This window comes from Sebastes umbrosus, chromosome 6, assembly GCF_015220745.1.
Source record: "Sebastes umbrosus isolate fSebUmb1 chromosome 6, fSebUmb1.pri, whole genome shotgun sequence".
Classification (NCBI taxonomy): Eukaryota; Metazoa; Chordata; class Actinopteri; order Perciformes; family Sebastidae; genus Sebastes; species Sebastes umbrosus.
In genome coordinates, this window is record NC_051274.1 from 12,170,090 (window position 1) to 12,193,632 (window position 23,543).

A 23,543-nucleotide genomic window follows, 5' to 3' on the forward strand; every position below is an offset into this window, starting at 1 on the left:
TACATATCGTATTGTTGGAACATTATTACTGATGCTTTAACACATAAGTAGCATTTTAATGGTGGAGGGATCATATTTATAAACTGATCATATGTTTTGTTGTAAAATTTTAATCTGCAAAGTAACTCCTACTAGGATAAATGTAGTGGAATAAAAAGTAGAATATTTCCCTCTGAATTGTAGTGGAGTAGAAGTATAAAGTAGCATAACATTTAAATACTCAAGTAAAGTAAAAGTACCTCAAATTGTACTTAAGTACAGTAATTGAGTTAATGTATTTTGTTGCTTTCCACCACAGAATGTGTCAGTAACACAGCAGTGTCTATCTAAAGTTGTGTTTACTTACTTCTGAATTTATAATTTGTAGGAGGAATAATTACTTCTTCTTTCCAAATTGACACGGTCTTGTTAATCTGTATTCCTGGTGAAAATGTCTCATATGTGTGATATATTGTCGGTTTCAGGACTACACGCAGAACACTCATGGAAAGGAAATCGACCTGCTGCGTGTCACAGTTAAAGTTCCCGGGAAACGTCCTCCGAGAGCCGTCGCTCCTGCGGGGCCCTCACCTGTCCCCCCCGGCGTCGCACCTGGAGTCAACGGGCTGAGTAAGGAGCCCACCGCCGCTGATAGCACCAGTACAGGTACTTCTTCTTATGTACTTGTATACAGAGCTTTGTCACTGAGGGTCTGAGGGTCGGGGATTTTCATTTAAAGGATAAGGCTGGCATTATTCTATACTTTTCTTTTTATCAAAAAAATCCATTGGAATCCAGGGAATCCATTGGTACCAACCATGTCATACAAGCTTGTCGGGAAGGAGGCTAAATCATGCATGAGGAATAACTGGCATGGCCATTTTCAAAGGGGTTCCTTGACCTCTGACCTCAAGATATGTGAATGAAAATGGGTTCTATGGGTACCCACGAGTCTCCCCTTTACAGACATGCCCACTTTATGATAATCACATGCAGTTTGGGGCAAGTCATAGTCAAGTCAACACACTGACACACTGACAGCTGTTGTTGCCTGCTGGGCTGCAGTTTGCCATGTTATGATTTGAGCATATTCTTTACACTAACTGCAGTACCTGAGGGTTTCTGGACAATATTTTTAATTGTTTTGTGTTGTTAATTGATTTCCAATAATAAATATATACACACATTTGCATAAAGCAAGCATATTTGTCCACTCCCATGTTGATAAGAGTGTTAAATACTTGACAAATCTCCCTTTAAGGTACATTTTGAACAGATAAAAAATCACAATGCGATTAATCACGATTAACTAGGGACAATCATGCGATTAATTGCAATTAAATATTTTAATCGATTGATAGCCCTAATAATTACTTTTCAGATTACGATTTTACATATGATTATCTTATAAAACATGATGCGTTGTTATATATGAAACTACCCAAGCAGTTAATATTAGCTCCACCTCGACCAGGTACAACATTAAAGTATTGCTGACATGTTAATGCATTAATAATACTGATCGAATAATATAATAATGTAGCACTAACAGGAAATATTCTGCATAACAAGTCACTTTCACTTTTGGCTTTCAATCTGTTGCTAAAACTTTGGTACTTAAGTAAAAATTTGAATGCCAGACTTTTACTTGTAATGAGGTATAACTTCAGTAAATAATCAAAATATTTGTTCCAGTATGACATGTTGCATTACATTGCGTAGTAATAAATAACAAACAGAGAATTTCTTGCACATCATATAAATTTGACATACTGCGTCTAAACTATTTACTTCCTCTCTCGCTGTAAGTTCCCCAGTTGTGTCCAGCCACTCTGTCTGTGGTTGATGATCGGTCTGGTGGTCTGTCGCCTCAAGGAGGAGACAAAGGACTTCAACGCTGCCCCTCCTCGTTGTCCACCAAGGCACAAAGTGTTGGTATGTACCGCAGGAAATAAAAAGCTTTCAGTCATTGCCACCAGTTCAAAAACACTTTAGCGACACTAAGACTGCTGTCACATATACATAATATATGATTAATTATTTTTGCAACAAATGTCAGATGGCCTTGAAGGAGCAACCGGTCCTTTCGCTGGAAAAGAACCCAGCCAATCATCTCCCATGAGCGACAGGAAGAAGAACAGGAGGAAGAAGAGCATGAATCAGAAAGGAGACGCAGCCGTGGGGCAGGCTGAAGGTAACTCAACACAGGAACTAGTCTTTGCATGAAATACAACTGCTACTGCAAGTAGTGTCATAAAAAAGAGACTTTTATGTTGACTGTATAAATATGCAAACATGCAGATATTATAGTGAGTGGTAAGAATCATCCACAGAGTTTTTTTAAACACATAACTAGAAAGTGAATGCATTAATAAAACACTGAAGTATGTTTTCGCAGCGTTTTGAGGAAAAGCTGCATTTGATTCCTGCAATTATTATAAACAACTCAAAACTATCAAATATGACGTTTACATATTTACATTATTTACATATTCCTATGCAGTTTTCCTTTTTCTTAAGCCTCTATCTTCTACCTCTGCCTCTTTGGTGAGGATACAGATTAGTGTTTGTCTTTCTCTGAATATTTCTTAACAGCTTTTTCTTAACACGTGTACTTCTCTGTTTCTCTTCCTTTTCCTTTCCCTGTGCTTATCTCTCGCTCTGCAGCCAAACGCAAAATGTGGAAATTAAAGAGCTTTGGTAGCTTGAGAAACATTAATAAGACAGGTAACACGTGAGGGTGATGGAGCTGAATCAGCTTGTGCTCCGATTTACAGACAATATCTTTCCTCTGTATGTTTTCCTCTTCAGTGTGTCTGACATCCCACGTTTGAGTTGTTCATTTGACTTGTTTTCATTGTAATAACCTCAACATTTTTCTGTTCTCACCTTCCATCAAACTGCTGTGTTGTGTTGTTTTGCATTTGTTTGTTTTGTATACGTCCTTCACCAACTGTGGACTGGATTCATAATGCCTCTCTCTGAGCACAGGGAAATCTTACTTGAGTTTGTTCTGCTTCCCTTTTACTCGCAGATGAAGAGAACGCAGACTTCATCATAGTGTCGTTCACCGGGCAGACGTGGCACTTTGAGGCTCAGAGCCTGGAGGACCGAGACTCCTGGGTGTCGGCTATAGAGAGCCAGATCCTGGCCAGCCTGCAGTCCTGTGAGAGCGGCAGAAACAAGGTAAAGTCCCTAAAAACAATCATCTCTATTAGCTTCTTACTATGAGTGACTACATGAGCACAAATTTTCTTTGCTGTTCTGCAACAACTTTAGTTTAGTGACATCTGAATCACAATCTGCTGACAGCTGTGTGGTTGCTGCCAACACTGTCAATCACATCTGATAAAAACACACTCACACAGTCCTCACACCAGATTAGTTTTTGAGAGATAAAGCGATGACACAGCAGCATTTAAACCCTGCTCATTTTAGCTGCAAAATAAATTCCAATGAAATTGTTTTTTCATTAGTGTTTTAAGTAAATCTGTGCACATTTTTCACATAGAGTCCAACTTTGGTGACCTTTGACCTGTGAATTTGCACTGTTAACCAAATAGTGAGCCGTCTTAACAGAGCTTATCTTTAAGGGAACAGAGCTGTCGAAGCTTATCAGCAATGTTGCACCATCTAGTTTTACTTATCCTCCTCTGTCATAGTATAAACCACAGAAGAAGATTGGTTTAAAGACTATGAGATAAGAGTTGATGGTACAAATGCGTCATTTGAACAAACCTTAATATCCTGTAACATGTCCTGGCTGGCTATAGCTTATTAGCAGTTAGCATAGTAGTCTACAACCAAATATTTTGTGAAGATGCATGGATGAATTACACCAGTGACCAGGCCTTCAAACTATTCATAAATGATAACTAAGGATGGTTTTGTTTTCCTGCATTTTAACTTTAATTGTTGCCTATTTAGTCAGGAATATGTAATCGTATAGAGTACTTAAAATATGAGAAGTTTTCAGGAGCTTAGTGATAAATGATATATCTGTAGAGAAAGCTTGTTTTGCATCCCTTTGGTAAACTTACATGCCATGTATCTGTCTGGCAGACACATGAAGAGTTCAGTGATACGTAAACTTACTGTCATGGGTGGCAAGTCCGAATGGGAGTAACAGAATCCATGGGTGGACAGGAATGGGGCAGGCACAGATAAGGTTTCTTGTTCAGGTTCAGGTGGCTGGAAAGCAAAGCACAAAGCAACATTGACCATCTGGCAAAGAGCAGGAGGAGACTGGCTGGTATAAATACTGTGGACACATGATGCAGTCAGTGTCACATGTGCTAATGGATACATGTATGTAACTCTCCTGTGTGCCATCATCTAAACATCCATAGAGAAGCCAAAGTGGATTTAAATATAAATAAGTAATCATGTAGACAAATAAAGGATTCAAATATGTTTGTTTGTTTGTTTGTGTGTAATTGTGCAGGCTCGGAGGAGCAGCCAGAGTGAGGCGGTAGCGCTGCAGGCCATCCGTAACGCCAAGGGCAACAGTCTGTGTGTTGACTGTGAAGCACCAAGTGAGTTCTTAAATGTCGGCGTCTAGCTCTCCAGCTGTGGATTTACTCTGGAGGATAAATCTGCTTTCATGCCCCATCCACAGCCTGAGGTGGTGTCACGGATTTCACACTGTTTATACTCGTGTACTACTCTTGTTTCTACTCTACAGAGGTGGAAGAAGTACTAGTATTTATTTGTTGAGTTTTGTATTCTTAACCTGAATAGTAGAGTAGAAGTATAAAGTAGCTGAAAATGGAAATACTCAAGTAAAGTACCTCAAAATTGTACTTAAGTACAGTACTTGAGTTAATGTACTTTCCACCACTGCCATTCAATAATCTGTGTTAGTTCATCTTGGGCATCATGTAACCGGTTTCCCTCTTCTCTTTGCCCTGCAGATCCCACCTGGGCCAGTCTCAACCTGGGCTCGCTGATCTGCATCGAGTGCTCGGGGATCCATCGAAACCTGGGGACTCACCTGTCTCGCGTCCGCTCGCTGGACCTTGACGACTGGCCCGGAGAGCTCACACAAGTCTTGGCTGCCATCGGAAATCACATGGCCAGCAGCATCTGGGAGAGCTGCACCCAGGGACGAATCAAACCCACACCTACTGCAACACGGTGGGTATCACCGCCTTCTTTAAAGGAACACAGCTTTTTAGATTGATGAATGCGTTTTTACACAGCAACTAGTTTTGATTCATGCTAGTACAGTATTTAAATCAACTTGTAGACACTTGCCTGGTCGGTAATAACACACTATAATGTAGTTGTGAGGTGTTTATTAATGTATTTGTCGCAAACTTCTTCTGTGATTCATCCATAACTGGTGTTAACAGTTAATTAATTAATTCATATCTTAATAGCTGTAATTATTTAATATTATAATGAATAAGTGTGTTACAAAACATTTATCAACTGTTCATGTACAAATCATGCAATGCACCAACAGGAAGACTTTTTGCCCCTATTATATATATATATATATATATATCCTACTACTATGGATAAGTACCTCATACTGTATAACCCCCCTTCAAAACTCCCGAACTATAACCTTATTTGGTTATATGCTGCTTATAAGTGCTAAATAGGGGCAAAACGTCTTCCTGTTGGTGCATTCAAGTGCTTGTGGTAAGCTCCGTAATCCTGAGACATGAAAGGCATCAAACTTTTTAGGGATTTCATGGATTCAAATAAGTGCACATCTTATGCATGACTGGATCTCGTGTGTGTTTGTTTTTCAAGTGAGGAAAGAGAGTCGTGGATTCGCGCAAAGTACGAACAACGGGCGTTTGTGCCACCTCTTCAGCCGGCCCCGGGGCCCACGCCTCCGGACGACGGTATGCCGGTGTGGCTGCTGTCGTCGGTGACTGAGAGGGATCTGCCCAGACTGCTGCTCCTTCTGGCCCACAGCACCAAGGAACAGATCAACGCTCAACCGACCGGGCCGTCTTCGCCGCCTCGCTCGGCCCTGCACGCTGCTTGTCAGCTGGGAGACGTAGTGATGACCCAGCTGCTCGTCTGGGTGGGTTTCTCCTTTCTGTTCACATTTCTTTTAATGTCCTTTTTTGATTCTTCATAGTCCAAGGAAACACAAAGAAAGTAGAGCAAAACCTTTCCATAATAACGTTTCACGTAGATCACATTGAGATGGTCTTGCTGTGGCCGGATAAACTAGTTTGGAGGCAACAAGACAGAAATTTCCTGTTGGTTGCCTACCGTCGCCTACCGTCCTCTGTACACTGTCACCTTCAAGTTCCCATTAAGTTCAATGCACATAGAAGACGATAAAGGTGTTTCCGCCCCTGCAGCTTCCCCTGGGGACCAAGAACCTTTTGAGGAACTCAGGAACTTGTTTCGACTGGAGGAACCACAGAGTTAATTTAGTTCCAGGTTTAAAATATCACCAGAGTCATGCAACAGTAAATACATAGAAGAACAGCACGACTCTGTGTTGTTGTTTCCTCTTTTTATGAACGCATCATTGGTCTAATTTGCGTTATCTTAACATCTCTTCATATGTGGTCAAACAGGAATGTGCAAAAGAGACTTTCAGTTCTTCGTTTAGTTACTGGAACATTTTGGTCAAAAATGTCTCTATGGCAGCTTCATATGTCCAGAGACTCAGACGTCAACCAGGACTCTGTTTACACACAACTTAAAGATGGAGTAATATGCCCCATCTGAGCAAAATAAACTCAAATAATAAAGGTTTAAAATTAGATTTTGGACACAGGGCCCACAGACAATTAGCTAATAATGCAGAGCCTGCCTTAGTCCATATTGTATTGTATTTTAATTTCCCCAAAAAAAATTATATGCAGTGAACGTGGGACTCTTGGGGCTCCAGAGTTACCTGCTTTTCCCATTTAGTATTCTGGTCTTGGGTTTTGCAGACAAAGGTGCTTGTCTGCTTTGTCTCATGGGTGCTGCCATACTTAACATGTAGTTAATAAGAAATGCTCTCAAAGCTGGGGGAGGCAGTTTATCTTCGGTGTTATTTGGCAAAAATTCCATAATTATCTTTCAGCATATTGTGATTCAAGTGATAGCCCAGGGTAGGCAGAACAATGCCAGAATTTGGAAATACAGCCCTGCTCCTGCAGCTCTCCTCTCTCCTCTCTCAGTCCTAAACCCCTCCCATTAGACGAGCGGGGGCATGTGCACACACTTCTTACAGTAACTTGTAGGAGTACCAGTCATTTATTTCAAACATCATCCTGATCATGATTGTGATCCTGATACCGTTATATAGCGGCAATTCCATGAGCATTACCGTCCTTGTGGGCCTGTAAAGCCCTTTGAGATGACATACTGTGATTCGAGGCTCTAGTGAGCTACAATATCGGCAAAGTGTTTCGGAGATGGAGAGAAATTTATGCTTTTCCCGAGCTAATACCGTAGCTAACGTAGCTGTGAGGCTAGCTCACCGTGCTAGCCGTTGCTTTGCAGTGTAGGCACTTGTTGCCAATGCTGGAATAGCAACTTTTCCTGCAGGATGTTTCGCCGTTGAATCGGGCTTTCACCGAAGGGTCGTGCATGCGTATCTGTAATTGTAGAACAGCGAGTAGGACTGCTCTCTCTCTGAAATGACCTGTGATTGACCAAAGTCTCCCGTTGCGGCCTAGATTTTTTAAAGCCTGAAAACAGAGCCGTGAGGAGGTGTAGAAGTCTAGTTTTCTCTCGAAACGCTTGAGTTACAATATGCTGAAAGGTTATTATGGAATTTTTGCCCAATGATGCCAAAAACATACTGCCTACCCCTGCTTTAATTCTGATGGTTTTCAGCAACACATTTGAATAGCAAAAAACTGCCTTTCACTGAACACACTGTTCTACCTCTAATCGATATTTACTCTTTAAATAATCTTTTAAATGAGTTAATATCATCTCTCTCCCCCCACAGTATGGAATCGATGTGAAAGCGAAAGATAACCTAGGCCAGACAGCCATGAGGTTTGCCAGAAAAACAGGGAGCAAAGGCTGCATTGATATTTTGCTCCAACACGGCTGTCCCAACGAGACGTCCCCCACCACTGCCACGCCCGTCCTCTCCCGCCGGTCCAGCACTGCCAGCCTGGGCCGAACCAGCTCCAGGAAACGGGTGTCGTAGCGGAACTGTAGATGCCACCACATGGAGGGGCTGCTGACGACTGGAGAATGCTTATTATTTAGAAACCTTTTGAAAACATTGGATACTTTGGAGAGCGGCGTACCATAAGAAAAATGACCGGACTATATCGTAGTACTAAGGATTTAAAAAATAGTTCCTGAAGACTGAACAACATATCAAACAACTTAAAAGCAATATTCATTCAATTTGTTGATGACATATGTTGCTGAATACTGTGTTGTTGTTGACCTCATTTCAAAATGACTCAAGTAGAACTTTGTAGCCGTCTTCTGTAATTTTAGAGCAGGCGATCTGCTTCTTGTTTCACTTCTTCCAGAAGAAGTGCAATAATCCAACTCTGATGATGAAAAGCAACAAGTTTTAGAGCGAGCTGTGTCGGATGACTGTACGGTCAATGCATTGAGAGGGTGCTGCTTTTATTCAAATTTGTTGTGACTGGACCAAAACAGCTATAATTTTCTTTGGCTTTACAAATAAAACCTACAATATGTCATGTTGTTAGTTATGTGTGCCTGTCGCAGCAGTATAAAGGCCAGTTCGGCCAATATAAACTGTTTTTCAGTGACGAATCAGCTGAAATAATTCTGCTTAGACTAGAAAAATGAATGGTTTGGAATATGAAATATATCAGTGTTACTCTCACAGGTCAAAGATATTGCGTTTTAATATACTGTAAATGTACCTATACTACATACTTAATGTTAAACTCTGTAACAAAGACACAACTGAAAAATCAAAGACTCAATTTTGTAAATGATTTCTACTGGTAGTTTTGAAAATATGTCAAGTTTGTTTTTTCATTGTCTCTTATAATTTCTTATTCTCCTACATGTCATAAAAGCATAAACCAGTAAACAAAATGCTTTTACATAACGTGAACATGTGGCTATTTGTTAAAAGTTTTCTTTGTGATGGCCAAACGACTACAGAAAGACATTATTCACGTTCACATTACTGTTGTGTAGGTCTATCCCATGAGTTTACAGTGAAGTATGAAGAGTTGCAGGTGTCATTGTTATTTCTGACACTTTGTGGGTCGTGTGAATCTGTGATGAGCTAAAAGAAATGGTTACTGAAATAAAATAAACTTTTTTTAATTAGCATTATCATGATCATTTGTTATGTTTTATTTTGTCTTTGTGTGTCTGCTGCATGACAATGTTGTTTATAGCGTGTTTTTAGCCATGCTAGCAGTGGGGGAATGTAATTAATTACATTTACTCAAGTACTGTATTCAACTACAAATTTGAGGTACTTAGTTGAATATTTCCATTTTCTGATACTTTAATTATACTTCTACTCCACTACATTTTGTAAGCCAACATTGTACTTTTTACTCCACAACATTAGTTATTAGTTAATTTTCAGATTTTGATTATTAATACAAAATATAAATAAACTACTAAAAAAAAAAATGCAAAAAAAAAAAATCAAACAAATTTGTGTAGTATAGTCAGATTTCTTTCTGCTTTGCTCTGCTATTAATCATCTCACGACCCCTCAGATTTATATTGTGACCCTTTGGATGAGGGCCTGACCTCTAGATTGGGAACCACTGGACTAAACGCCCTAACTGTATGTAAAGTAAATAAAAGACCTCCACCTCGATGAACTACAATAGTGTTTATTGATGTATCAGTATTAATATTATAATAATATAAATAATATAATATATTATTAATATTATTATAATATATTATATTATATTATATTATATGAGTAATTTACTGCGGAACAATGACTTTCACTTTTAATACTAGTACATTTTGCTGATAATACTTATGTACTTTTACTTAAGTACGTTTTTTAATTCAGGACTTTGACTTGTAAAAAATCTCAACTTTATGCAAATGAGCCCGTCCAGCTTGACGCTCCTGGCTCACAAAACTTGGACTAAGCTATCAAACTAGGCAATGTAGTTCTTAAATGAAACAAGATTCAGCAGTGGCATAGCCTATTTCCCAACTCAAATATTTTCAGAAGTAGATTTCGGTGGAATGTTTAGACAGAATAACAGAAAATCTATGAGCAGCCCGTCATGTAGTTTCCTGCGAGCGGAGAACCAGGAACCAATCAGGTGCCTTCCACAATAGGGTACGTTACCGGTGGGAAGCAGACACTTTTTCATCAAGCGGCTGGTTGAGTGGAGCAGAGAGTCTCCAAGCGTTCTCGCCGGATCTGGTGGACATGTAGCGTCAGGCCTAGGGGAACTTGGGCCAGCAGTGAAAACACTGAGAGAGGAACACAGGAAAATATTGTGATGTGTTACAAAATCATACAAAATATCTATTTTTGCCAATAAACATTCCTAATCAACATTTCCCTCTTGTATTTTACACATTAACTGACAGATATCAAACACACATCTACCACACAGTATTCTAATCTGAATATCTTTTATACTCCCCCTTTAGCCACTATATGTGATAAAGTGCATCTTAGGTTTCCCTTTACACAAAATGATCAAAATAAAGTCATTCCTCAGAAGAAATTAAACTGTTGTACTTCAGCGTCACACTGTAATTCTGTGACACAAGTGAAATTACAAAGACTGAACCTTTAAAATGAAAAGCCAACATTAACGTTACATGGACACTGAAAACGTACATTAAACTTGATGTTCTTAACAATGAAAACACAATTGAACACCAGTAACTCACTGGAACGTTGCTTTACAGAACACGAATATCACAGCTGTGTATCTCTATCACATTTATGGAAGTGATCTCTCCAACATTTCACCAGACTACAGCTGATAGTATTGGACATAATTGCATACCTGTTGAGCAATGAAGAGAGGAACACAGGAAAATAGGCTACTGTCAGCTTGTGCACAGATGTATTTAAGTATTTACCTGCTGTTCAGATGAAGTATAGGTTTTTAATAGACAAGGTTGTGTCTAGAAGGCAGCCCACGAGTTGGGAAAACTTGCGAGATGGTTAAAGGGACTGTTTGTAACCTCTTACACGTATAAGTCAATCCGAGTCGGTGCCCCATGCGCGCTCCTGTGTGGCTACACTGTTCAGACTCAGACTCCAACACAAACTACACGGAAGCACCAAAACCGCAAAGTTATATCTAGTGAAGCCCGTCTTGCCACACAGTGTTGGCTGCAGTCGGAGGATGCGGGGAGACCGTAGCTTTGGTCTCCGGGGCCGGAGTGTCTGCTGTACTCTGCTCCTCTGCTCCTCTGCCTGCGTGCTCGGCCCTCCGGCCGCGGTCGGGAGGCTGAGGCAGGAAAAGTCAACACTACAATCAGCAGTGATTCATGGAGAGACCTTCGTCTGGTCAGCTAACATTACTGCCAAGCAGGTGAAATATAGAGTGATATTGTGGTTTTAGCTGACGTGTGTCGCCTCACTGTTTTGAGCGATGCTCGTTCATATTTAGAACGAGTACAAGCGCGAACCCAACGCTGACTTTCGTTGACTTAAAGGCCACAGGTGTCGCTGTTAACAAGCATTTCTGATTCTTACAAACAGTCCCTTTAAGGTTAGGCATTGATTTCAAATAGTTAAAGCTGCAGTGGGTAGAAATGGAGAAAATATGATTTAAAAAAGTTAATTTTATAAAACGGTCACTATATCCTGACAGTAGTGCATGAGACACGTAATCTGAAAATAATCTGAAAAAAATCATGTGCCTCTGTGTCTTCTGGTGCTCGATTGCATCTGCAAGATTTCACAGACCAGAAAAAAACAACCAATTAGAGCCGAGCTGGAGCCTGCTGTCTCTGAGCAGCTGTCAATCACTCACGAACTCCGATCAAACGGTCAAACTAGGCAATGCTGATCAAATATGAATCGATATTCTGTTACTGTAATGCCTATTTCTCGCCTCAAATGCTTTCAAAAACTTCTTGTAGTGTTCTGTTATGTTGAGATCTGTTGAGGAAATACCAAGCACCGCCCACCAGCCAGAGCACAGCCATTAGGAACGCTCTCTCTCTGAAATGACCTGTGATTGGTCAAAGTCTCCCATCACAGGCTAGAGTTTTAAAAAGCCTGAAAACAGAGCCATGAGGAGGTGCAGAAGTCTAGTTTTCTCTCAGAACACTTGAATTACAATATGCTGAAAGGTAATTATGGAATTTTTGCCCAATGATGCCAAAAATATTCTGCCTACTGCAGGTTTAAATTTAGTTGGGTATAAGTATAAAGTTGCATTAAATGGAAATACTCAAGTAAAGTACAAATATGTCAAAATTGTAATTCATCACAGAATTTGAAAAAAGCACTTACCGGTAGTTACTTTCCACCACTGCACAGTTAAGGGGTCAGCAACCTGCGGCTCCGGAGCCACAGGTCTTTAGCTCCTCTCCTGTGGATTTTTAAAAATGGAAATGAATAACTGTTCTATGTTTACATTTTCATTTTTATTTATCATTGTTGTGGGTCTATGGTACGACGGAGTATTAGGGATCAGATTTCGAGAATAAAGTTATAATATTACGAGAATAAAGTCATAATATTACAAGCGTAAAGTCCTAGGTTTACGAGAAAAAAGTTGTAATATTATGAAATAAAGTCGTAATAGTATGAGAATGATGTCAGAATATTATAAAGTATTAATTTGATGTGTTATTTTCTTTTTTTCTCGTAAAGTTATGACTTTATTCTCGTAATATTACGACTTTTTTCCTCATAAAGTTATGACTTTATTCTCGTAATATTACAACTTTTTTTCTCGTAATATTATGACTTTATTCTGTAAATCTCAGATGTTTTTCCCCTCAATGTGGCCCTCATACTCCGTAGTACATCTGCACTTTGGCCCTAACTGCATATAAACTACTAGACTATAAACTGTGTTACCTTCGTCACAATGCTCAAATGTTTTGCGGCTCCAGACAGAATTTATTTAATTTTTTTGCCTAAAATGTCTCTTTTGATAGTAAAGGTTGCTGACCCCTGCTATAGTTGTTTCACAGCATCTGTCCACATCTGTCTGAGCCTCTCCTCAGTGCAGTGCCTCATCCAGACTGTAGGAGGCGCCTGACGTGTACTTTTGTTGACATACATCATCAAGATGCGACTCCGACGTCCACCAGACTCCCTCTGAAAACATAATAAAAGAGAGGAGTATTCGTCGTCTTCTAAATGGGTAAGTCATAATAATGATACTAACGAAGCGGCGACAGTAGAAGCAGGGTTTAGTTGTTATGAATGAGTGTGTGAAACCTGTCTGATGCAGTGAACAGAGTTGTTATAACGTGTTTTCTGGGTAAACGTGGCTAAGCTCCGTTAGCTTCTTGTCATGTGAAGTCAAGAGTATAAAACATGTCAACAAAACGCTGATGTGACGCACCGGTTCACTGGAAACATGCATGTGTGTTATATATAATGAGACAGCTTCATTTATTTAATAAGTAATGATTTAATATTAATAAGTATAATTTGGTGTATAAGGGATTCTCTGTTAATTATCCATCTATCAGGGTAGATTCAGGCTTTAAATGGTGTCAGTTGTTACTGTTTTGTTTACAGTGGACGTGTTTTATGATGTGTAATGAAGAGTCAACATCAGAGAGCTGGAGTGATGTGATTCACTTTCTCTTGGTCTTCTTGGTGAGGACTTTAAAGTGTTAAAGAGTGCTTTTCATATCTGTTTTTAGATGATAGCTGGCTGATTTTGTATTTGCCTTAAAGTGGATGTTGAAATGTAGGTGACTACACCAAGATTTCTGACTTGTTTTGTGGTATTTATTGACTTTTAATAGTTCTTCTTTGGTTCCAGGAACAAACTCTGTTTTGACCTTTGAGTCACCTGCTGACATTGTGACGTAACGTATTGTAATTTGTTTTATGTCATTGTAAACTTGATTTCTCTGGGTTTTGGATTGTTGTTCGGACAAAACAAGCAATTTTTAAAACTTCACATTGAGCTTTGGGAAATTATGATGGGTGTTTTCCTCTATCAGAAAACTTGTAAAAAAAAAAAAAAATTTCTTAAAGGTCCCATATCGTGCTCATTTTCAGGTTCATACTTGTATTTGGTGTTTCTACTAGAACATGTTTAAATGCTGTAATGTTAAAAAAAAACAACTTTATTTTCCTCACACTGTCGGCCTGAATATACCTGTATTTACCCTCGGTCTGAAACGCTCCGTTTTAGCGCATTTTGACGGAATTGCAACAGAATTGCGTTGCTCGGCAACAGCTTGGGTCCATGTGTACTTCCTGTCAGCTGATGTCATTCACATACACTGCAACCAAGGCCTATGGAAAGGAGGCTAGGTCACGGGCGGATTTGGGTCTTGGGGTATGGGGTATGACACATGCGCAGTGTAACTGAAGCTGCGTTCGTGCGCTGCGATTGGCTCAATTTCAGCGAGAGCAGACCAGATTTTACTGCGCATGTGTCATATCCCCGAAGATATGACGCGTGTCCCAGCCTCCTTCAATGGGTCTTGACTGCAACCAGGAAATAAACAAGAACACATTTAGAATGTTTACGTTTAAATCTGCGTAAATGGTCTAAATATTGTAGATTCGTGACATCACTAATGGGCAGAAATCCTGACGTCTTGTTTCAAATGCAGAGTTTCTAAATACGAGCTTTGTGTATTTCCCTGTGGATTGAGTGTTTCGATACTTTCACAGTATTTATATAGGACTTATGCCTGCTTTATAATAAAAAAAAAACATGAAAATCTCACTTTTTTATAATATGGGACCTTTAATGTAAGTAATCAACTGGGGGAGTTCCATGTTGGTATCTATAGTTAATGTTTACTGTATTCACCTGGCTGGGGAGAATGTATGGAAGTGTAGGATTGGAGGCATTAAATTAAATCTGGGGCAGAATGAATGAGCGGGTCAATTTGATGTTTTACCAGTATTTTATATCCCACAACAATGACCATTTACGCAACGTCCAATACCTGTTTTTTTTTTTTTTTTATTTCAAAATGACAGTATTCATAGTAACAGCAGAAAATATTAAAACATTTACATACAAAAGAAGCACAGCGAAAACACTAACAAAGAGCTGTGCCAAACATAAAAGGACAACAGAAATGAAACAAAACCAACATAAAAAAAATAAATAAAAAAAAATACATAAATAATAATAAAAAAAGAACACGCAAGAGTATGACAATAATTTCACTTAAAAACTTTAAAGATATTACATACTTTCATTGTTTTCATTGCTTTTTTTGTGAGCAAGGAATTGTTGGCAGATATAAGTCCATTTCTTTCATAAATACAAAGAAATTAGGCTTTTTATTTGGTAAATTTACACTTGTGAATGTGGAACCAGTACCTGTTATCCTGCACGTTAGGTGGCGGTAGTGACGTGACGTCCTGTGTGACTGTGATCTGTACTTTAACCCAGAAGAAGAGCGTGTTTACTCAGCTTCCCATTTGAGGGCTGCGGCGGCAATAAGGAACAAACCTGAACAATCCGAGAACACGCACGACGCCGCGAGAGCAAGTAGAGCAATGCAGGCGCGGGCACGGGTAATTAAATGTGAATCAAGTGAGAAGAGGTTGGAGGACAACATACATGGTGGTTGGCTGGAACTATCCAGCGATTCGTATGAGCTTTTACGCGTAAAAGCTATGCGTAAAACATCCAAACTTGGGACAATGGGTCGTAAAAAAACTGGATACTCCAAAGGAATCTGCAAAGAACACGCGTCCTAAAGTCTGTGGACTTTAACGTTACATACTAGAGATGCTTTACCCACTCTGGCAAAGCCATCTCCTACTTCTTAAGATAAATAAACTATTTAAAAAAGCCTCTTGGATTATCTGGAAAATGCATCATCACAAAGCTGGAAACAGGGCTATTTTTTCTGACACCATGAAAAGTTGACTTTATACTACAAACATATGGTGATTTTATAGAATATGATGCGTTGCTGTAGATTAAACTACCCAACAGTATATATAAAGGGGTTAAAAATAAGCACAACTTTAAACATCTACAGCAGTAAAATGCAACATACACATTCGTGCAGCAATAATAATAATAATAATCCAAAAACATCATATTTAATACTAAAACACACTGCACAGTGAGTACTACTTTTTCTTTTTATACTTTTGAATATATTTTGATGCTAATACTTGCAAACTTTTCGAAATAGACTTTTTCTTGTAGTGGAGTATTTTTAATACCTGATATCTGGTCTGACTTGTTCAGACTTCCTTTTTTAAAAACTCCTTTCCATGCACTCTGCTACAGTTATGTTAAACCTGGACCCATTGTTATTAGCTTGGAATAAGAATGCTATTTATTACCAAGTAATTTTCATACAAGGAAGTGTTTACTTTGCTCACTTAAAGAGGACACCACATGTAGCATAAAATAAAAGGAAATATATAAGTGATAATATAAGTAAGTTAATAAAGTAGTGTGTTTTACCGAGGCATACTTTAAATGTTCTCTGCAACAAGAACAAATTGAGATCGTCTAATGTACAGATTTCTGTGATTAGAGGTCAAAAGGTTGTAGTGACTATTTGGGTTGTTAAGGTGTCTCTACAGTGCCCTCTTATGTTTATTTGATGGTAAATACTGGGGGACATTGTGCTCCTTTGGACTGGTTCTACCGCCATACAGTTTTATTTTTGTCAATGAATGAGTGAATTAGCTAATGTGCAAATTCAATAAAACTCAATAACTCTGTATACTGTAGTTTAGTTTGTTGGTTTATTTTGCTGCATTAATGGTAATATTTTTTCCTTTTAGAAGTATTCAAAAAGTCTTAAAAGTCATTAAATCTGTACTTTAAAAATGTGCAGATACCCTGCTGACAGTTTATAGACAATAAAAAAAAAACAGTAGTAGCAGCCCTAGTGACAGTTAACTGAACATAAATTCTTTGGCCTTGACTGCACATTCAACTCTACGGAAGTTTATTACACGGCTGTGTTGAATACTCGATTCTGATTGGTCAATCACGGCGTTCTGCGGTCTGTAATTTCTCTATAACAGACCGTTGCTATGGGCGCAGCTCTGATGTCGGACTCTGGCGGACCGTTTTTGTGTCAAAATATTGATTTCTTAAGTAAGTAGCCATGTAATAAGCGGGATAATGTAGAGCTAGCGGGTCATTGTTGTGAAAGAATCCCCTTCAGGGCGATGAGAGTCTGGGGATTCTTTCACAACAATGACCGGCTTGCTGTACATTATCCCTTACGTATCATTCTGAAAGAAAGAAAATGTTACAGTATATTATTCAACTTCTGCTCTGACTGACCGTCTTCTCTGCTCCTGCAGTTGGATTATAGCGCACCAGGAGCTGCAGCAGGGATGAGGATCCAGCTGCAGGGTCCCGGCCACGCTGCCAGCCTTCTCGCTGAGCTCAACAGCTGCCGCCAATCACGCCGCTACTGTGACGTTGTCCTGCAAGTCGGCAACCGCACGTTCGCAGCGCACCGTGCAGTGCTGGCCTGCGCCGGGACGTACTTCCGCAACCTGTTCACCCGGGCTGCAGCCTCGTCCACCCCCGCCTTCTCTCTGGAGTTCATCTCCCCGGCCAACTTCGAGAAGCTGCTGACGTTCGTCTACACGGGGGAGATCTTGATTGATCTCATAGATGTCGGGGTGCTGTATGAGCTGGCTGAGAGGCTGGGCGTTAGTGAACTGGTGAGGGCCTGTCACGCTACCTTCCCGGACCTGCAGGCTTCTGTGTCTGCAAACTGTAAACCAGGTAGTCCTGGAGACCTCCCGCTGGACTCCAGCATGGTCGCGGCTGCTGCGTCCACAGCGGCTGCCGTTAGTGCGGTTTCTGCGTCGTCTGTGTGTTCCTCTGCCGCCTCCTGCTCCTCTCTGTCTTCGTCTGCTGCCCCGACCCCTGCTGCCGCCCCCTCGCCTCTCTTCCAAACCAGGGCAGCCGGGGTCAGCCACGATGCTCACACTGGGACTTTGCCTCTGGGCCTGAAGGTAGAAGACGTAGAGTCTCATATCGGCTACGGGCAGATGGCCGCAGATCAACCACTACCAGGAGGACACAGTCTATTAACCAGCCGCCATTCCAGTCAGTGCGACGCCGTGCTGCCCCCGGTGTCTTCTCTCCAGCTGAAGATTGAGCCGGGGCTGGAGGAAGAGGAGGCAGCAGGCGGCTGCGAGGACAGAAACACAGGTGGACAAATGGTTTCTGAGAGCGCAGGAAGTTCTGCTGATGCCGCACCGTCCGATTCCTGCTCCTTCCCCGACTCCTCGGCTCAGCTCGGAGCCGAGGCCTGCACCCCGACGTCTTCCTCAGGAGAGCCTCACGGCGACCTGCAGGTGGTATCGGTGGAGGGCGGCAGGCCGATGTTTGAAAAGGTGGAGGAGGAAGAGAATGAGGAGAGGGAGGCTCTGAAAGGGAATGGATCAATGGAGGGAACAGAGGAGGAGCAGTGGAGACAGCTGGCAGGCGAGATCATCGAGCTGAGCGACGATGAGAACTTCATGGAGGAGGGAGACGAGGAGGAGGATGAAGACGAGCTTGTGTACGTGGAGAATGGAGAGCACTCAAGCAGCCAGGTAATGTTTGTATTAGTCTGCACAAAAATATTTCAGATAAACGTGAGTCCACACAACAGAAATAATGCTTTTTACTCCAGGTGACGGGGAACATGCTGCCATGTAAAGCCTGCGCAGTGCCTCTCCCAGCAGACCCGGATGCCATCAGAAGACACGCCGAGACCCACCTGACGGAGCTGGGGCTCTGCAGAGTGTGTGGGGCCTCGTTCCAGGACCACGACGCCGGCGTCACCCACTCTCTGTCCCACGTCGGGGTGCAGCTCTTCACCTGCGACATGTGCCACATGCAGTTCTGCAGCCAGAACAAACTGCTGCGCCACCACCGCCAGACAGCCTGCAGTTACACGATACCACAGGGGGCGCTGACCAGCAGCAGCCAGAGCCTCGACCCAGAGCTGCAGTGCGCCGTGTGCGCCAAGACCCTCAGCAAGGACTTCCAGGTTAGTGGACATTTAACATGTGTTCTCTGGTGGAGGGTAGGCCGGGTTCTAGCTGCAAAAAAAATAAAAATGAAGTGCTCTACATGGGAAAATAAAGATTAAACAATTCAAAGCAATACAAATGTAATAAAATCAGGCCACTAAATGTATAGAGAATGAAACAGAAATAAAATACCCAACAATTAAAAAAATCAAATTAATATAAAAATAATGAAATAAGATTTAAAAAAAAGAAAGAAAGAAAGAAGAAAATAAATAAACATGTTGGTGTGTAAATTAATGAATTTTTAATTTAATTTTTATTTATTGAATTTATTGGGATTTATTGTCAGTCTCAGACAGGTTTTAATTCTCCACAAGAAAGAAATCAACTAAGACTAATGGCTGGCTCGGTGATCTGTCAAAATATTGTCAACATCAACGCTTTGTGAAAATTGTCTACAGTAATTTAAAGTATATGGTGTAGAGCTGAGACAAATTTTCAATTAGTCAATTGTCAGAAAATTAATCTGCAACTATTTTGATTATAGATTAATCAGATTAATGTCATTTTTTGAAGCTGGAAAAAAAACATTTATCTGAGGTGTTAGATGTGCAGCTAATTGAATATCTTAAATTGTAACAGGCATTTTCACTATATTCCGGCATTCTATACACCAAATTAATTATTAATTAATCAAAGCAATTATCGGCAGATTAATCGATGATGAAAATAATTGTTAGTTGCAGCCCTAGTATGGTGTATATATTGTATATACAGTATGGCCCTTTCAAGAAAATGTGTGTTTGTTGCATTCAGGTGTTTCTTTCCTCTTAGAATAATATAAGAACCAGCAAATAAAGTGCAAAGCTACAGTAGCTAAAATGGAACATACAGTATGTAGAGGAGTCTGTTGTTTGTATAAGTACTATCAGAGAACAGATTTCTCAAAGAGACATCTGACAGTAACATGGAGAGAAAATAAGAATATGGAATTTCTCTTTAACCGCCTGCTACACTCTGATGAGATCTCACATGTATTTTGTGTTTCTTACCTCCTTCCCAGACGGTCAAAGACCACCTGCTGAGCCACGTGTGTCCCCAGAGCCTGAGCTGCGGTGTGTGTCACCTCCCCCAGCTCTCCTTGTGCTCCCTGCTGTGGCACGCCCTCGCCCACCTCTCTCTGCCCGTCTTCACCTGCCCACACTGTGCCCGCTGCTTCGTAGAGCGCTCCATGCTGGACAGACACATGACCACGCACGCCGAGGAGGCGGCGGCTAAGGAGAGGGAGCAGTTGGCGCTGAGGGCGTACAGGGTCGGTGGAGGCGGTATGGCGGGAGTGGACGAGCTGCATTGCTTCCTGTGCCCGCAGACTTTCCGCTCCGCCTCTGCCTTCCAGTACCACCTCAGCCTGCACACCACCGAGTCCCTGGGGGGAGGCGGGGGGGTCAGGGGTCAGGGCTGGTTCGGCAAACGTAAAGCTGACCAGGCTCTGGAGTGCCTTCCGTCTTCCTCCTCTCAACGGGAGGTCGGCGGCCTCATTAAAATGAGCAACATGGGTTTGGGGCTGGGGATGAGCTTCAGCCTATCGGACAAGTTTCTTCAAGGGGCGCTACACAGCGTGCCCTCCGGGGTCCTGACCAATGGGAGTTCAGGGCAGGACGGGGGAGTCGGGGGAGTCGGGGCAACAGCCGTCCGCGGGAAATGGTACCGGTGTCGCTACTGCGGCAAATGCTTCGCCCACTCGGGGGAGTTCACCTACCACCTCCGCATCCACACCGGGGAGAAACCCTACCAGTGCAAAGTCTGCCTGCGCTTCTTCAGAGGCCGCTCGACCATGATCTGCCACCTGAAGACGCACGCCGGCGCCCTCATGTACCGCTGCACCGTCTGCGGCCTTTTCTTCTCCACGCTGAAGCTGGTGTCGTCGCACATGGAGCTCCACACGGAGCACCTGCCCCCGGACTTTAACATCGAGCAGACCTTCATGTACAACGATCACTCTAAAGAACCGCTGCCCAACGTGGACACCTGATGTGTCTCCTCGTCCCTCTTCCCTCCGTCTGATTCCTCCTGTGTCCGGTTGTCGTGGACCACATACTGCATACAATAGAATAGGGCTGAAACTAATGAATACTTTTATTATTGATTCCTTTTTTTATAAATCAGTTGTTTTTAAAAGAATATTGTGACATCTTCAAATTGATTGTTTTGTCCCAACGGTTTAAAACCCAAAGATAAGTCAGTTTATAGTGATATAAAACAGCAAATCCTCAGAGAATCCTCGAGAATCTTGGCATTTTTGTTTGATAAATGACTTAAACAACAGATTACTTTTCTGTCAATCACCTCAGCTTTATAATAGACTTAGACTTTTAGAATGTAGATGACATATTATTATCTGTCAGATGCTGTTCATAGAGTCGACCTGTTGGGTCTCTTTGAACTAAGATTAAAAAGAAGCCACGTGGTGGCAGTGTATCCTGTTCTATGTCAGTGAAAGAAAGGAAGCTTGTGGCTCGTCGACCGCCGCACAGTGCTCCGCTCGTATTAATCTCCTCCGAACAAGTCTGTATCTTTATAACTTAAATATGAGGATAGGTTTTCATGTCAGTGGTTGATAATTAACACTGTTCTTAAAGTAGCACTTCATTGTAGCATAGAAATTATTTTCCTATAATTGCAGTCACTATTTTCACACTTTTTTATGTGTTTCAAAGTTGAATTTTTCACTCCAGATACATGACCAGTCGCGTAACAGAGATTTAATTCGTCATTGAAACATAAAAACCTGTTTTTTGATGTTGAAGAGGCGTCTTTCTGAATGCTTTCTCACATGCTGTATTCACTTGTTTTTAGAGCGTGTGGAGCATGTCGTGCAGTAGAAATGTTTAAGTGCCCATCACGGTTCCTGTGTGATATCTGTGTCTTACCTCATATTTATGATGGCAGTGTAACTATTTATTGTTTTTATGCCTTTATACGTTATCTGTTTCTAAATCTATTCATGAATGTTTGCTTTTTTTAATATTGTTTTTGAAATGAATAAAAATAATGCCTCTCGGAAGACTGTTATCACCTCGAAATTATGTATCAATCTGTTTTTGAAGACCTTTTTAATAGGAGTGTTGTGTGGGATCTGGCGGTATCTAGCGGTGAGGAGATTGCAACCAACTGAAGCCTCTCTCGTGTGCCAAGCATGTTGGAGAGCTACGGTGGCAGACGTGAAAACGCGATTAGCCCTCTCTAGAGCCATTTGGAGCAGACCCAGTGCCTAGACTGTGTGTGTGTGGGAAATGAGTGGTGAAGCAAGAGAGAGAGCGGTGGCAACGGGAGCGAGTAACGTTATCTACTACGGCCCAAGCAGGAAAAGTTAACAGTTTGGTTTGTCCGTTCTGGATACTGTAGAAACATGGCGGTGCAACATGGTGGACTCTGTGAAGAGGAACTATATATAGATATTCTAAGGTAACGAAAACACAACGATTCTTATCAGGTTATTATACACTAAAGAAAACATACATATTAATATTATATTCAATTTCCGTCAATTGATCCCCCAAAATGTTACACACTGTTCTTTAAATGAAATGAATGAATGAAACTTTTATTGCCCCTAGGGGAATTTGCTTTGTACAAAGAGCATAAAAGAATATCAAAAGAACATCAACAACCATACATGACTTTAGGGCTGGGCGATATGGAGAAAATCAAATATCGATATTGTAGGGTTGACTATTGGTGCTTTTACAAAAATATTTACACAAATAAGAATTTTGATAAATAATCATCATCATAATGACTGAGTGGGTAAATGCAAATGATGGTAGAGGTATGGTATGGGAAAATTACACCACTTTACTGTAATGCAGCCTTTAAAACCAGGAACACATGCCATATTATGACATCCAAAATCTAAGACGATATTAAGTCTCATGTCACGATACTGATATATTGTCCATCATAAAAACATTATAAAAAGCAGAATTTGGGAAATCGATAACGGACATCGGGTGCAAATTTAAGTGCGTTCCAAATTCAGAGGAAGTGATCAGAGCTTGTTAAGCAGCTGAATGTTGCGTGGGACAAAAGATGCAATGTCTCTTTTAGTCCAAGTACTGGGCCTGCTATACCTGCATCCTGAAGATAGAAGTGCATATTCAGGCTTTAGAAGGTGCAGTGGATCTGCTCTGATCTTGCTAATGGTGCTACTGGTCTGTCATGTACTGTAGGTAACACCCACTTTAAAGGTGCTCTATACAATATCCAGGGCATTAATAATGCATCTATTTGCTATGTAAAGATATAGAGGAGTAATGTCGGCGGTCACAGCTGATAACGCCGTCCCAACCGACAGCGCTGTTGCGGAAGCAACAGATAAACACTGTTAGCTCTGTCAGCAGTTTTGCCATTGTTTGCACTGTTAGCAACGTTAGCCACGAGCCACCGGTTCAGCTGTCGCCATGTTGAGAGCCGTCGGAGGCTTTAGAAATGCTCCCAATCTCGCATT

General features: G+C 41.2%; 2 protein-coding genes across 4 annotated transcripts in view; both read left to right on the forward strand.

Annotated features, from left to right (window-relative positions):
- Positions 1 to 9,243, forward strand: part of agap2 (ArfGAP with GTPase domain, ankyrin repeat and PH domain 2) — a 24,833-nt gene extending 15,590 nt beyond the window's left edge. The window contains 9 exon segments of the mRNA XM_037773966.1: positions 465 to 645; positions 1,789 to 1,914; positions 2,039 to 2,173; positions 2,647 to 2,706; positions 3,014 to 3,165; positions 4,424 to 4,514; positions 4,893 to 5,115; positions 5,743 to 6,022; positions 7,904 to 9,243. Coding sequence (XP_037629894.1) covers positions 465 to 645; positions 1,789 to 1,914; positions 2,039 to 2,173; positions 2,647 to 2,706; positions 3,014 to 3,165; positions 4,424 to 4,514; positions 4,893 to 5,115; positions 5,743 to 6,022; positions 7,904 to 8,110 — 1,455 coding nt within the window. The 3' untranslated portion in view covers positions 8,111 to 9,243.
- Positions 9,244 to 13,078: 3,835 nt separating this feature from the next.
- LOC119490519 (zinc finger and BTB domain-containing protein 39) lies at positions 13,079 to 22,119 on the forward strand. 3 transcript variants are annotated; one of them, XM_037773968.1, is made up of 4 exons: positions 13,079 to 13,235; positions 17,363 to 18,613; positions 18,694 to 19,053; positions 20,100 to 22,119. In XM_037773968.1, exons 2-4 carry the CDS (start codon positions 17,396 to 17,398, stop codon positions 21,066 to 21,068), a joined length of 2,547 nt encoding a protein of 848 aa, XP_037629896.1. In that variant the 5' UTR covers positions 13,079 to 13,235; positions 17,363 to 17,395; the 3' UTR covers positions 21,069 to 22,119. The 3 variants fall into 3 exon arrangements, with proteins under 3 accessions (XP_037629896.1, XP_037629895.1, XP_037629897.1); XM_037773967.1 differs by lacking the exon at positions 13,079 to 13,235 and adding an exon at positions 15,342 to 15,595; XM_037773969.1 differs by lacking the exon at positions 13,079 to 13,235 and adding an exon at positions 16,845 to 17,150.
- Positions 22,120 to 23,543: the final 1,424 nt, after the last annotated feature.